Source organism: Sciurus vulgaris, assembly GCF_902686455.1.
Source record: "Sciurus vulgaris genome assembly, chromosome: 3".
NCBI classification, from domain to species: domain Eukaryota; kingdom Metazoa; phylum Chordata; class Mammalia; order Rodentia; family Sciuridae; genus Sciurus; species Sciurus vulgaris.
Window position 1 is genome coordinate 170,779,294 of NC_136463.1, and position 16,030 is coordinate 170,795,323.

A 16,030-nucleotide genomic window follows, 5' to 3' on the forward strand; every position below is an offset into this window, starting at 1 on the left:
ACCCCAAGCACTGACCGCATGGCCCTCTGACATCAGCCTGGCCTCTCTGTGCCTTCATCCCAAGCTCTCTCTCTGGTTTGTTTATCTTCCTATCCCATGTTGCTTATTTTGATGGCACATCCTTTTAGTTCAGTCTTGGGTGACCCCATGACCTTTCCGTGTCCTGTTTGCAGGACCCCAGGCAAGCACAGTAACTGAAAAGATGCAGTAGCCATATGAAGCTCTACAGCCCCAAAGGAGCTCTATAGTCCTTTCAGTCTAGCAGCTATACAGAACATTCTGAGGACAGTGCAGTGATTCCACAGGTCATAAGAATTCAGTTACCCTATCTCTTATGTCCTCCCAGTTGATGTGTACAACCAGTTAAAGTAAAGAAACAGAATAGGGATACATTTTGGACTGTAAGTCAAGAAATGTGGGAAGTCCTAAACATACAGGCCTTAGGTAAGTCATTTAACCTCTGAGACTCAATTTTTCATATACAAAATGGAAAGCTACAACTATCTATCTCTGTATGATCCCATAAATATATAATAAACTTCTACAAGTCTATGAGGCTTGGCTGTAATCCACCCAGTACTTAGAGGACCAGAACTCATAAAGTAATTGATTCCAAACACCAACACCCTCCCTGAGTCAGCACCTGGATTCTACATGCTTTCCATTCCATTCTACAGGGATGGAGCCCTCCCCAGCATGATGAAAGAGATGAGTGTCCAATTTTACAAATGAGAAAATAGTGGCTCTGAGAGAAGTGATTTGTCTAAAGCTGCAAAATAAACCATGAGAATAACTGAAGCCCTCAAATATAGCCCTTACAAGCAACACTGAACTCACAGGTCACATTGCCACAAAATTCACACAATTCCCCCAGCATAGATTTATCAAAATATGCATTCACAAACTTATTGAGAACCTACTACTTCTAAGCACTATAGTCCATGCATTCAACATGGTCCTTGCCCTCAAAGAAACCAAAGATCAGCAACTCAGGAGGCTAAGGCAGGAGAATTCCAAGTTTGAGCCCAGTCTGGGCACAACTTAGTGAGACCCTGTCTCAAAATAAAAAGGACTAGATACTTAGCTTAGTGGTAAAGTGCTCCTGGATTCTATCCCCAGTATGGGGAAGGAGGGAAAAGAAATCAAAGATTGGCAGGAGAAAGCTATATAGTCTTATAGACATAAAAAACAGTATATTATAATGAGATAACTAGTAAAACAGAGGAATAAACCAAGGAACTCTAAGGAACTCTAATAGCAGGAAAGGATTATTTTTACAGTGAGAATCCAGGATGGTCTCCCAAAGAAGCTGAAGCTGGCACTTACGAGACGAAGTTTACAATGTAGATGAGGCCAGGGCATTGGGCATTCGAGATAAAGGAAAGAATGTGTATAAAGACATAAAGGCAAGAAAAAACAAAACAGCATCTGGGAAAATCAAAAGTCATTCCTTATGGCTGAAGCATAAAGCACATAGAGTACAATGTTATGGAGTCAAGTTGAAGAACACATAGACCAGCAGAGAGGGCTGAGAATTATCCCTGAACTCCAGCACAGGGCCTGAGGCAGATAAATGGTACACCAGCCCCAGGCTGTGTTAATCCCTTACTGCCCAGACTCACAGACAGAAGCCATCTGAGAGAAAAGTGGCCTAAGAAATCGCTCTCTGTCACATGTTTAGGTTTAATACTCTCTCTTTCCCAAAAAACTTGATATCAGTTCTCTTTCAGAACTTAGTAATACATGGTTTCCTTCTCCAGAGTTAAAACTGCTTCAGAATATGGGCTGAGTACTCAGCTCCCATTTTTTGCTCCTAATGTTAAGACTTCAAGTATTAAATCTCAGTCAATTAACAGAATAGACGGTTCCAGATCAAGAACACCAGGTGCTTTATGCCTAGACCTGTGAAAAGTATTTATTTCAGGTTCAAAAGAGATATGAGACATAGAACTTATCTACGAGAAGCTTACAATTAGCCTATAAGACAAGATAAAAATATGAATAATCTATATATAACACAAAATTATAATAGCATTATTTACTTAAATAGTAACTTGGGTAACATGAATAATTAGAAAATGGGGCAATAATACTAAGGTACTAACTGTATAATCAACAAGTCCCAAAAGAGTTAGAGAAGGAAAAGATCAATATTGACTGGTATTATCAAAGGTGACCATTATTAATACTCCCACTGTTTGGCCTTCAGTAGATGTTTCTTTTGGCCAAGCTCAATCCTTAGAAGGGAAACCTAGGCAGAAGCTTCTGACAGGCCACAATTATCTACTCCCCATTCATTCCTTTGCCAATCCCCTTGTATAAACACTGTGATTTTCCACAGCCTGCAGCGCCCACAAGACAGTCCCCAAATGGTAGCCCTGAGCTTTTTACTTTCCTCTACTGCTAGATGCTGAAGAGACTGGACAAGTAACAATGACTACACTTCCACTCCACAATTCAGATCTCAACAAGCACAAGTTTAACAACCGGTCAACCAAGCTTCCCAAGGTTAGAGAATTCCAAATGAAATCTCCAGGTACTCTAATAGAGATATTTTATAATTGTTAATTTGCCTTTTGTATTATTCCCCTTTCCTTCCCCCATCTTCCCTAAGTACATCTTAAGTTTTATCAGACTTTCTATAGCCAACTTTTTCAGACAAAGGGCTTTCCAACCATACAAGTCACTACCACCCAAAATGCAAGTCACCACACAGGTACGTTTTTTGTTTTTTTTGTTTGTTTTGCAGGAGGGGAGAATTGAACCTAGGAGCACTTAACCACTAAGTCACAAACCCAGTTCTTTTTATGTTTTATTTTGAGACAGGGTCTCACTAAGTTGCTGAGGCTGGCTTTGAACTTGCAATTCTCCTGCCTCAGCCTCCTGAGCTGCTAGGATTATACAGGCTTACACCACTATGCACAGCACCACCCAGGCACTTTAAGTGCTCAAATTTGTAAAAGAAAGGAAATAACAAATATCCTACCTCTACCATAAACTGTTCCAAGAAAGCATCTTCTTCAAATGGCTCTGTCTTCAATCGACCTGTAATAAGAAGGGTTAGAGAAAAAGCAATATGATCCTGAGGATGAGTTTCTTACCTGTTAGATGGAAAGGAACAGAGCCCAGGATTTGAGAAAGAGAAGAAAGATGCAATCCCAGAGACCTCCTAGCCAGGTGGGAGAAGGAGGGCTGAGAGTATGTGGGCAACTACAAGGAAGAGAGGGCAACTGGCAACAAATGGCAGTTCAGTGACAGCATCTGCTCTCAGAGATCTTCCTGCTATTTCCATTGACAAAAGTCAAGTGGAATTTTTACTCTGAAGTTGGTGCTATGCAGCTTCCTAAACTCCCAAGTTCACTTTGCCCTACTACAATTTTGTATAGTTTTTGGCCCCTTTCCAAAGTCTTCCCTTGTCATTTCCTAGGACATGTCTGGACTCCTTTATAGCTTCTACTGGCTACTTGGGCACCAGCCAAGTACTCAAGGTAGAGAAAAGTGCCATCTAGTTTCAAGTCTCCAGTTCCTAGTCTGGACCCAGCACTCATCCCAGAGGAAACAACTTTCTAATGCATATGAGCCTCCTCCTTTTCTAAGACCCTTGGACTACCTGTCCCACTCCTCAAAAAAATGTCCTCTCACCTCGGCTCAGCATAGCCCCACTCTCCTGATAGTCCTGGATCTCTAGATCTTTCATCCGAAGCAATGTTGCCAGCTCCTTCACATGGCACTGCAAGGCCAGACTCATGCCCATCAGAGGACGAATTAAATGTTGGGAGACCTTTTATGAAAAAGAGACATCAGTTAGACATCAGTTAGACATCAGATGCTTCTAAAGTACTCTCTACCCCAGGATTAGGTACTGAAAGAAAGCACCAAAGAATGTTTTCACAAGAATTTATAGTTTCAAAGGCAAACAATCCATTTAGATGAGCATAAATACAAGCACAATAATTAAATAAATTTATGAAAGAGGCTCAAGGATTGTCTTTGTGATCCAGACAGAGTATGGATAGATAACTTAGAGTTGTGATTTAGAGACAATGATGTGATACAGTTGAGAAAGGGAAAGTATTTACTCAACTCCTAGCAGAGATTGAAAAATAAAAGCAGAATATTCAAGTAACCCTCAAGAGAGTAAGTGTGGTAGACAAACATGATGGCACATGGCCAGCAACTCGGGAGGATGAGGCAGGAGGATCACAAGTTCAAAGCCAGCTTCAGCAACTTAGCAAGGCCCTAAGCAACTTAGTGAGACTGCCTCAAAATAAAAAATAGAAAAAAGGCCTGGGGATATTGTTCAGTGGGTTATGAAACCCATGGGTTCAATCCCTGGTATCAAAAACAAAACAAAAAACAAAGAGAGAGAGAGAGAGAGAGAGGAAGAAAGAGAAAGAAAGAAAGAAAGAGAGAGAGAGAGAAAGAAAGAAAGAAAGAAAGAAAGAAAGAAAGAAAGAAAGAAAGAAAGAGAGAAAGAAAGAAAGAGAGAAAGAAAGATGCTAAAACAGAGGACACCAGCTGGAGTACAATAGAAAACAAAAATTTAACAGAAAGTAGAGCTCTCTGAAGTTCAAGTTAGATCTGGACATTTGTCAAGTGCCATTTCAGGGTTGATGATAGCCCAGAATTTCAATCTGTTTCCAGAGTCTAAGGTTATTGTTGTAATAAAAGCACATCAAGTTCTAAAAGACTAGCCTAAAAATAAATAAACTACCCCACCACATGCACCTTGCTTTTAACAAGAGGTAAAAAGAATGCTAGCAGAGCCATACTACAGTGTAGCTAGGATGAGGCTCTCATGTGATAATGTGGAGCTGTACAGAATAACCGTTTAATTCACCCATGCAAGGCGTTCACTAGCCTCTCAAAGAAAATAATGAAATTAATCACCTATGTGTGGCTTGGGGATGCTATCAGAGTTCCTTTCTTTCCCCCCCCGCAAGGAGGCAAATTAAAGAAGAAATGCTCCAGATCAGGGGTCAGGAAGCTTTTTTTGGAAAAGACCAGATTGTCAATATTTTCAACTCTGCAGCCCATATAGTCCCTGCCACAACTACTCAACTTTGCTGTTGTGGCACACTAGAGCAACCACAGACAATATATAAACAAATGAGGTGGCTGTGTTCCAATATAACTTTCCAAAAATAGGCAGCAAGCCAGATTTGGTCTGCTAGCCATAGTATACCAAACCCTGCCCTAGATCTAAAAAGGAACATTTTAAGACTGGGAGTGCAGCTTGGTGGCAGAACACGCATGAGGTCCCAGGTTCAATCCCAAGCACTGAAAGCAAAATACAATAAATAAATAGGAAGGAGGACTCTAGACAGGATACCCCAACACAGGCTTGAAATGAGGAAAAGTGTCAGAGAATCTCATAAGATGAGGAAGCCAGATTCATCTGAATCAGAACCAGAAGTCTGAGCTCTTCAGACTCTTGTGTTTTCATTTTCTAGGTAAAAGTTACCACTAAAACTTCTACTGTGTTGTGACTCAAATTAGGTGGAAAAGACTTTTTTCCACATTTCTCTAATGATCAATTAGGAAAGATTGGATGTGGGGAGGCAGACAGAGAGAGAGGGGTGCTGGCACAGGGTGGAAGGTCAGAAGCTGAATCAAACTCTAGATCTTGTTATTTCTTTCTATCAAACAGCACACCCCAACCTGGCACTGACTCCCAGTTCAGGTCCTCGGGACACTTAGGTCTCAAGTAGTACTGCTCAGAATGTGGCATAAGTGCAGTTTAGGGAAGATTTACAGGCTCTAGACCCAACCCTCTTTCCTAGGAATAGTTTTGTGAAATTTGGTTCTGGTCAAAGTAGATCAGGAGGAAGAAACAGTTGAATATTTGTTAAATACTAGGCTAGGTTTGGTGGGTTGAATTGAAAATAATTATCATTGCTTAAGCAACCACACCATTCATTTGGTGGTACCACTTAAATAACAGAAATTCCTAAAATTAATAACTAGCCTCTCTCAGGGGGTGGAGGGACACCTTAATAGCAATTTCTTTGAGTGGTACAGAATATGACAACATAAAATATGGTAAGTTTTAATCAATGTCATGTTTAATTAAATATGATAATAACATACCAAGTTACTCAAAAGATCTATCAGACCCTAATGTCTATATAGCAGCAACCATAAAAGTTTTATCAGTACATATTTCATCTTTTCATCTGCTCAAATAATTTCATAGGGTGCACACCTGTAATCCTAGCATCTCAGGAGGCTGAGATTTTAAGATTGTGAGTTTGAGGCTAGCCTAGGCAACTTAGTGACATCCTGTTTCAAAATTAAAAATTAAAGAAGAGCTGGGGATATAGCTCAGTATTAGAGTGCTATACTAGCATGTGCAAGAACAAGATTCAACTCTGAGGACCATAAAAGTAAATTTAAAAAGTAATAATTTCATAGGATTGTGTTACACCTTCTGATTATTGAGGTATAATTGCTTTCAAAGTTAAATGAACACCAAAATGATTTCCCTTAAACCAGATAGTTTTGCTCTGTTCTAGATAGAAATCTTGAAAATATGTACCAACAATCATAAGAAAGAATGGTGCAAATGTGTAAACAGATCAAAGCAAGTGCACAGACATTACAAGGAAAAATCCTGATGTGTTTTACGAGGTCAGGGATACTCCCTTTCATTTACAGACAGCAAAGAATGAAGAGATGCAGTTCACAAGTCAATTCAACCAATGCTTACCAGGAACCTACCATGTGCTCTGGAGCCTCTGCCCTCCAATAGGTCCCAACAGTTAAGGAGGCTAGGAAGTGTGGTAGATACAGAAGCAGAAGTTGTCAATCTTTCCCAAAGGAAACAACCATTTAGAATTTCCCCAAAGTCTTCTGATTTCCCATAGAAATGCTCACGAGGCAGGAGAGAGAATAGTAGTTTTCAATCCCAGACGTCATATCAGGTGACAGAGTGAAATATGTAATAGACTAGAAGTAGGAGACCTAGATTCCAGTCCTGACTCTCACATATCTTCAATATTAAAATGTCTTGACCTCAACTTATCTCATGGTCCTTGTCTTTTTCAAAAAGAAAAATTATGGAGTCAAATATTTGCTCTCACTATATTTGATCCACTATAATGTTAAAATTGAGCAATGTTACATATATTTTCATTTAATCCCCACAAGTCTGCAAAATGGTTGTAATTGGTATCTCCACTTTACAGCTGAAGAAAAGAAACTGAATTATAAAAGTTCAGTTCTTATCCAAGGTAATGTAACTGGTGAAATGTAAAACATGAAAGTGCTGGGGTGGATTACAAAGTCAAGTCTGCTGGATCCAAAGTCTGTGCTTTCTACCACTAAGAAATCTTGGGATATGACTCCGAGGATCATAAAATGCTCAAAGGGGTGACAAATATGAAAGTCAAAATATGGAATATTAAGAATTATATTAAATACTAGAAAGAACAGACAATAGGAAGGAAGAAGAGAGATGAGAAGTATGCCACAAGTGAAGACTGGCTCAAGGTTATAAAGCAGAGATTCAAAGCCTCATATATTCCATAATATCCTGCAGAAACTTAAGAACCATTAAGTTGTTAGTGTGCATACATTATGTGTAGAGGCTACAGGGAATCAGATATTCTCCTACTGTCCTATGGCTGATAGGACTTAAGCTGTATGTCTCTGGAAGACAATCTGGCATTGGGTTAGCAAGATTAAAGATAAAAATACTCCTTGCCCTGGCTATTCCACTGTCATAAATTTACCTACATATTTACACACAGAAAAAGTAAATATAAGGATATTCATAGTATATAACAAAAGACCAGAAACAAAGTGTCTACTAATACCACATCAATTAAATACATATTGGTGAAAACCATTAAATAAAATACTAAGTTGCCATTTAAAAATATTATACAGGGTGGTCGGCATGGCCGGTGAGTGTGCAGACGGGTGAGGGAAGTGACGGGCGAGGGAGTCCCGTACCTAGCCCGACACCGACACCGGGGCAGAGGCGCGGCGGGAGGGGAGCGGAAACAGCCGGGCGAATCCCTTGGGTTCGCCCGGATAGGGACTACGGCTGCCCTCAGCAGAGGGATGGTCGGTTGGCTCCAGGTGGAACCGGCGCCTTGCCCTCAGCTGCGCGTTTGCATGGTGGAAATCAGCGAGAACTTGCCCGCCAGAAAAATATGAAGAAAACCCAGGAAATTAGCAAGGGAAAAAGAAAAGAGGATAGCTTGACTACCTCTCAAAGAAAGCAGAGGGACTCTGAGATCATGCAACAAAAGCAGAAGGCAGCTAATGAGAAGAAGTCTATGCAGACAAGAGAGAAATGACAAATGGCCTTTTGGAAGACCTGGGTGCTACAGCCAACTGGGTGCATCATAAGCTCTAGGACCAAGATTTCTTAAGAGTGAACATTCATTACATATATTATAACTTATCTTTATAAAACTGTCTATTTTAAACTTTACTTTTCAGCCTTAGTGTGATGTTTTAGGACTGTTCTTCAAAGAATAAAGCACTAACCATGCATGTGACATTGGTGAACATTATTTTTTACCAGCAGTGTACATTTATGTAATAGAGTAGCTAGGTAATGTGACTCAGAGTTGGTTCTCTTACATAAATCTAAAATCTTTGTCATGAACTTTGTTAAAATAGATCTTTAAATTTTATTGTCTAGGGCTGGAGATATAGCTCAGTGGTAGAGAGCTTTCCTAGTATGCACAAGGCCCTGGGTTCCACCCCCAAACCCACACAGAAAAAAATGATTGTATAATTGAATTTAAGATTCCTTTGTGCCCAGCGTGGTCACACATGCCTGTAATTCCAGCTACTCAGAAGGCTGAGACAGGAGGATCATGAGTTCAAGGCCAGCCTCAGCAACTTAGTGAGACCCTGTCTCTAAATAAAACATAAAAAGGGGGGGTTGCTGGGGATGTGACTTAGTAATTAAGTACCCCTAGGTTCAATACCCTGTACCAATAAATAATAATTTTGCTTCATAAAAAAATAAATAAATAAATAAAAATATTATACATTCATGTTAACATGAATGATTTCTATATAATTAAGTGAAAAAGGCAACATACTGAGCAGTGTACAGCACGATGCCATTTTTTTTTTTTTTTTTTTTTTTTTTTTTTTTTTTTTTGTGGTGCTGGGTATTTGAACCCAGGGCCTTGTTCTTGCAAGGCAAGTACTCTACCAACTGAGCTATATCCCCAGCCCCATAATGCCATTTGTAAAACTATGCATGTATTTGCAGATATGTCCTTGACTATATATACACATACAACACACATATACACACTACCCACAACTTTGTTTAAGAATTCACAAGAAGATGATAAAGCAATATCAGCAGCTGTTTTCAAGAAGGAAAATGAGGGACTGGAGGAAGAGGCAGAAAGGAGATTGTTTCCTCACTGCACTGTAAACCTTTAAATGCTGTTTGAAATGTTTGCCTTTGGATGAATTACCCATTCAAAAAAAAAAAAGGGTGAAAACTATCACAAGAATGAGTAACAAACAAAAATTATAACCGCATGACCTCACAGACACACACACAGAAGCCTGAAATAGCATCTGCCTACACCCTTGCCAGCGCCTGAGGCTGTGACTTTTCCCTATAGTTCTCCAGGCTTGGGGGTTTCCCTGAAATGACATTTCCCTTCTTTTAATGATGAGTATTTTATTTTCATTTAAAGTACAGTTGTTAATCAATTGTTCAAAGCTAATTTCTCCCCATAGCCAATCAAGGCTCACCCATGTCTAAACACATTTTTTTTTAATGAATCAAACACCATTACCCTATGTAAATGTATTATTACACAAATGGTATGCCTCTACTTCATGTACAACAGAGAAACAAGTTGTACCCCATTTGTTTACAATAAAATTTTTAAAAAAGAATATGCTAGCACAGCTAGTTTTTTCTTCACATATTTAATTAGACTATCATTAAACAAGTGCTCTTTTACTGTATCTTTTTAAAAATTATTTTATTTATTTATATTTGTGATGCAGGGGATCAAACCCAGGACCTGGCACGTGCTAGACAAATGCTTTACCATTGAGCTACACCCCCAGCCCACTATATTCTTTGGAAAGAAAAACTATTGGAGTCTATCAGTCCAGAAGAGCTGCCTCCAAAGTCACAATAGTCTATGCGTAGAGACATGTAAAGCAAAGCAAGATTAGATATTACTTAGGATTCTCAGAGGCTGCTGAAATGTTTGGGTTCATTCCTGAGGGAACAGTGCCCCCTGGTGTCACTCAGAAAAAGTCATGAGGGATTTGAAAGATAGAGGTAAGTTCTATATCAAAAGCAGGATGGAAAATTTCACAAGATGTTCAATTAAAATCTACAAATTTGACTGACTACTACATGCTAGGCACTACACTGGCCTTAGAAATACATAAATGAGTTAGAAATAGTTCTCTTAGCACTCAAGTATAGTTTTACTGGGTTCCATATCAAAAATAAATATCAGTGAACAGTTTCTCAAAATGTGTTTTGTTCCATTCACAGTCATTTGTGGATGCCAGAGCATCACACCGCCTGTGGGAGGTGAAACACATAAGCTGGGAAGTGATACTCACTTTCTGCAGATTCCTCTGTTGAGACTTGTCCCATAGGCCTCCCACAGGGAACACCCTGACCACTAGAGCTACTGACTAAAACAAACCCTGTTTGTTATTCCTGAAATCTAGTTCTTAATGCTCACTCTTAGTTTCTAATAAAAGCTCTTGGAGAATTAAAGCTACAAGTGAGCAGAAGGCAATGACTCTCCTAGTCCCTAAAGTGTGCTTTCAGACTTGACTGATCTGGAGTTCAAATTCTAACTCACTCATTTATAACTAGGATGACTTTGGACAAGTTACCTTTAATCTCAGTTTCCTGCTGTGGAAAATGAGGGCAATAATACATACCTTGCAGGACAGTCATGAGAACTAAAAGATGAGATGATGTTCAGAAAGATAACTAACATCGACACTTAGTCCACCTTTATGAGTAGTCCTGACAAAGCACAAGTGGGACCATGTGAAACCTATTTTAAGTCCACCCCATTTCTCATGCCATCCTATTTATACTGCCGTTAAGAAGTTCCTGAACCAGCCCATACTATACATCTCCATACATGTTTACTGAGAATGGTTTTTCTCTTTATTTTCTCCCAAATCACCATCAAAACTCAACTCAGAAACTCACTCTTCAAAGAGGGTTTCTCTGCTCCTCCAGCCATTTTGGGCCTGCCTCAGTGAAAGAACTTACCACAGTTTACCACATAATTTCCTTTCTATCTCCTCACTAGGTTATAAACTCCAGGAAGGACGCCACATGCGCGCGTGCGCGCACACACACGTGGGTGTATTGGGATACTCAGTAATTAGCAGCACAGAGGTAGTTCAATAAATAGATTAATGAATAAAGTCCCCAAATAAAGTGTGTAGATCCAAACTCTGCTTTCTTTACAAGGAAAGGATATACCAGTCAAGAAAAAAAAATTTTTTTTTGGCCACCTGTCTAGTCAAGAGAGTTTTCTGGTTGGAAAACAATATCAAACAGGGCTGATAAAAATATAAGGACTCCTAAAGCTGCATCTCAAGAAGCTGGCATCCCTACCTCTGACTTGAACTTACCAGGGAAGGACTAGCTAGAATGCAGTGGAAGTTCCAATAGAAGGGGAGACCAGAGAGTTCACTCCGCACCCGTAGAATCAGTGCCTCTGCCACACGATCACAGGAGAAGATCGCTTCACTAGGGTGAGTGGTGTCCTTCAACAATGGGCGAAGCAGATTATCCAAATGACAGAGAAAAGCCGCAGGAGGAGCAGTCAGACGCTTGTTCAACTCCTGAAGAGACAGTAGTTTCACAGACTGAGGGTGCTAAAAGGAAATTAACTCCCTCTTGAGCAATAGCAAAGGAAAGCCCTGGTTAACACGAAGACAATAGGCATGAGAGGAAGGGAAAGGAAGAGAAAAACATCACAACAGGAAAGAAGAAAACAAACAAGAGTCACAAAGATCAACTGCCTACTTCACAGTTCTGTCTTGAGCAAGATCAATTTACAGAAGACATGTATGGATGAGACAACATAGGCCTCATCACGCATTATCATGCAGATAGAAACGCATACACTCTCCCTGCTTTCTCTCCACCCTCCTCCCTTCTTCCCTCAACCGAGAAAGATCCCAGGGCTGCAAGTAGAAAAGCCGGACATGACAGGTTGAACATTCCTTGGAACCAGAAGTGTTTCATATTTCAGAGTGTTTTGGATTTTGGAATGTATGTATAGTTTACCAGTTGAGCAATCCAAATTCCAAAATCTAGAATCTGAAATGCTCTGAAATCTGAAACTTTGTTAGTGCCCTATGTTCAAAAAGTTTCAGACTTTAGATTATTTTGAATTTTGTTTTTTTAGACTAGGGATGCTCAACCTGAAACTGGAATTCCATCAACTCATTCCAATCATCCTTGCCAACATACATGTGGTCAAGCTGGTTGATGTTAACATCCCCTGACCTTCTCTAGGAAAGAAACATCCCCACAGTAGTACTTCTCTTTATGCTTACCTTGGCTCTCTGGCTGACCACACTTGTGTCCACCTGTTCGTGCCACACCTGTTGAAGATCTGAAACTAGCAAGGCATAGCCCTGCTTGGTGATATAAGCCTTGGCCAGGAGGGGGTTCTCAGCAAGCTGCAGCCAAGACCATGGCTGCATCAACAGGCCTTGCTCCAATTCCTCCATCTGCAGAAAACGCCTAATTTAGCAAAGTATCTCCAGAGTAACATAGGCCTTGGGAGGGTGCTCAGACAACTCTGCATCAACTACAATCCTGCAAAAATCCTGACAAAATAGGAAACATGGACTTACATTCTTCTCATTATTGAACCAGCTGAGCATTAACCTTAATACCACTTAAATCTAGTTAGAATCTTTTTTCACATTAAATTCCTAAAGGGTAGAAAATAACACTTTCCTCCATAGCATTTAAGCCTCAGCCAATTGGTATTAGTGTTTCCACTTTCTCATAATATAGTTTAATGTGGAAAACCAAACCATTCTTGTTGCACCTTTATCACAATCCTAATAAATGTCAGTGCTATCATTTCCCAGAACTTTTAGAAGACAAAGGATAGTTCTTGTATTATAAGACATCATAAGTTATGTCAGAGGCAGGATATTCAAATTATCTCATCATTATTTAAAAACAAAACTCTGGAAGCTCTCAGGAATTTTTCTAAACTCTAAAACAGAGATTCCTAATGTAGAGCCTATGCACCCAAATCTTCTGGAATTATATGAAAATTGTATCATATTTGTGTATATTAAAGCAGTCCATGGCTATGGTCAAATTCTTTTTTTTTTTTTTTTTTCAGTAATGGGAATTAAACCCAGGAGCATTCACACATAGCTCAGTTCTGTATGCATGGCAGTGCATAATATGACCCATCACACCCCCACACTTTTATTTTATTTTGATATATGTCTCACTAAGTTGCTGAGGCTGGCCTTGACTTGTGATCCTCTTGCCTCAGACTCATGAGTTGCTGGGATCACAAGCATGTGCCACTGTGCCCAGTTACGTTCGAATTCTTACAGAGATTAACAGTACACACATAAAAAGGAGCTAATAAGCTGTGTCCAGGAGCAACAGAAAAGACCCAAATCCCCTTTTACAAATGACCAGGAGGTCATGAATATAAACCACAGCACACCACAGAGGAAGAGATAATTAACTCCACTTAACTCCTTTTCTGTATCCCTACCCCAAGGCACAGCCACCAATGACATTATGCTCTTTGCACAGCTTGGAATTCCTGGAAAAGTTTGGAAACCAACTTTTCTCTTTTAAAAAAATTTTTTTGTAGTTGTAGATGGACAGCATGTCTTCATTTTATTTGTTTATTTTTATGTGGTGCTGAGGATCAAACCCACAGTCTCACATGTGCTAGACAAGTGCTCTGCCACTGAGCTACAGCCCTAGCCTGGAAACAAACTTTTCTACATCAACAGCTAACATAGTAGCCTTAACCTAGTAGATATTCAGTAAAAATGGCTTCTTAACAGTTTATTTTTCCTATGTGTGGGGGAGTAATATAGTTTCCTTCATTATTTCAGCCTACAAATACAAAATGAAGAGAAGTACCAGGAGGTGAAAACTTAGAATATAAAGACAACAATGAAGTTCCTTGTTATGTCTGATTAACACAGTCATTTTCAACTTAGTCTAAACCATCATTCTTCCAACCATAACCTCGTTTTCAAAGAGTAGCCTGTGACATTACTTAGTTTGCACTATAACTAAACAGTCATGCCACATAATAACATTTCAGTCAATGACAGACCACATATATGACAGTGGTTCCATAACAGTGTACTGTTAGTCACATTGCAGGTACCTTAGTTTGCATATTTACACTCTATGGTGTTTGCACAATAATGAAATCACCTAATAATGTATCTGAAAATGTATTAACCCATGACTGCATGACTGACTATCTGGTGACTTATCTGCAGTAGGCCTCAAGGCCTTGTTGGGAGATGATGTGTCCATCACTTCTCTCATGGGCTGTTCCTGCAAGGCAGAAATGGCCTTGGAATGATTAGGTTAGTCCTCATTGGACAGAGTTCCACGTGCCAAAGATCACAAATTAAGTTGCCAAACTTCAATTTCCCTTACAGAAATTTCCCAGTGTTCACTCTTTAAAGAGTCATCAAAATTGGGTTTATCATTCTAGTCCGTCCTTAGGAAATCCGAGAAGCTCGGAACCCTCAAAATGATGGTTGTTGTTTGACGCAAGGGTGTAATTTAAAATGTGGCCAGGGACAACTGATCCTGTAAAAAGGTCGGAATGTTTCAGCAACAGACCCTGGTTGGCTGCTTCCACTAGTCAGGCCCATTCGAGATTGAGGCCACTAAATTTCATTCTCCTTTTTTTTTTCAAGGCCGCCTTTAACATTCATGTTAACCACATTCATCTGTTTAGTACTCTCTGAAGAAGCCGGGTGAGAGGGGCACTGAGTTCCGCCCCTCGGCCAGCGGGCCCCTCTCTCAGGGCAGTTCCTCCAACACCCTGCAGGAGGCAGCAAGCCCTAGAGAAATCCGGACCCGGCCACACCCCGTCCCCTGGGAGAGGGAGAACCTTGGGTCCCAAAATCACAGCCCACCCCAGGAACCCCGCCAGGCGTCCAGTTTCCATCTGCCCCCCCCTCCCCAGAAAAGACTTCGCGGTCGACCTTTCCATTTCTATAGCACCGGCTGCACCGACACACAGGTCAGAACCCCTCAGCGGGTAACAGAAGACACCTCTTGCCTAGGTCGGCTACATCAAGCATTAGGCCCAATGGGAGCCTCCCTCACGCCTCCAAATGCCGAAGTGCAGCCGAGGCGCACTGCGCACGCGCAGACCCGCCCACTCTTGGAGGCCTGCCCCAATTCCCCGGCTGCGCGCTGTCCATTCACAGAGAAAGCGTCTGTGCCGGGTTTAACTCGCAGGATCCGCGCAGCCCCACGCCGCCCAGCCCGGCCCAGACCTTGGCCCGACTTGAGCCCGATCCAACCTACCGTCAGCCCCTCGAGAAGTCACACCCTTCTCACTGCCGGCCAGTCCGCCCGCGGAAACTGAAAGGCGTAGGGTAGAGGCCGATACCCCCCACGGAGGCGGGGTCTTGGGGCACGGAGGCGGGGTCCAGGCCTCACGGGGCGGGGCTTCGGGGTTCCCTGAGCGACTTGTAGGAGCGCGAAGAGACTGGAGGGAACTGCTGCCCTTACTGCAGAGTTTGAGGGGTAGTGGTGCTTCTAGGAGTTACGCCAACAGAAGAGAAAAAACCGGACGAGATGTAGGCGAGGGGGACCTGGACTTGAATTTGTCAAACCCAGATTACTTCTCTCCCTTTCCATACTGGTTCAGTCTTGTCATTTTTTTACTAAAATGAGAGAATTGAATTTAACCATATAATGTCTGGAGTCCTGACTGCTACTAGAGTAGTCGAACAGAGGAGGCTCCTGGCATAAAGTCTGTATGTCTGACCTCATCCTTTACTT

The 16,030-nt window shown here is 41.0% G+C and overlaps 2 protein-coding genes across 3 annotated transcripts in view; one reads left to right on the forward strand and one right to left on the reverse strand.

Moving 5' to 3' along the window:
* The window catches only part of NHEJ1 (non-homologous end joining factor 1), an 87,973-nt gene extending 71,955 nt beyond the window's left edge, over positions 1–16,018 (reverse strand). Inside the window, exons 1-5 of one of the 2 annotated variants that reach the window (XM_079132240.1) lie at positions 15,551–16,018; positions 12,553–12,729; positions 11,620–11,832; positions 3,643–3,781; positions 2,987–3,045 (exon numbers count right to left, since the gene is read on the reverse strand). In XM_079132240.1, coding sequence (XP_078988366.1) covers positions 2,987–3,045; positions 3,643–3,781; positions 11,620–11,832; positions 12,553–12,729 — 588 coding nt within the window. In that variant the 5' untranslated portion in view covers positions 15,551–16,018. The remainder of the gene's footprint in view (positions 1–2,986; positions 3,046–3,642; positions 3,782–11,619; positions 11,833–12,552; positions 12,730–15,550) is intronic. The other variant, XM_079132241.1, reaches the window with a different exon arrangement.
* LOC306658332 (small EDRK-rich factor 1-like) lies at positions 7,901–8,503 on the forward strand (the record flags this gene model as incomplete). Its single annotated transcript, XM_079135151.1, has 2 exons — positions 7,901–7,923; positions 8,042–8,503. The coding sequence occupies 2 exons, from the start codon at positions 7,901–7,903 to the stop codon at positions 8,304–8,306; spliced, it is 288 nt and encodes a 95-aa protein (XP_078991277.1). The 3' UTR covers positions 8,307–8,503.
* Positions 16,019–16,030: the final 12 nt, after the last annotated feature.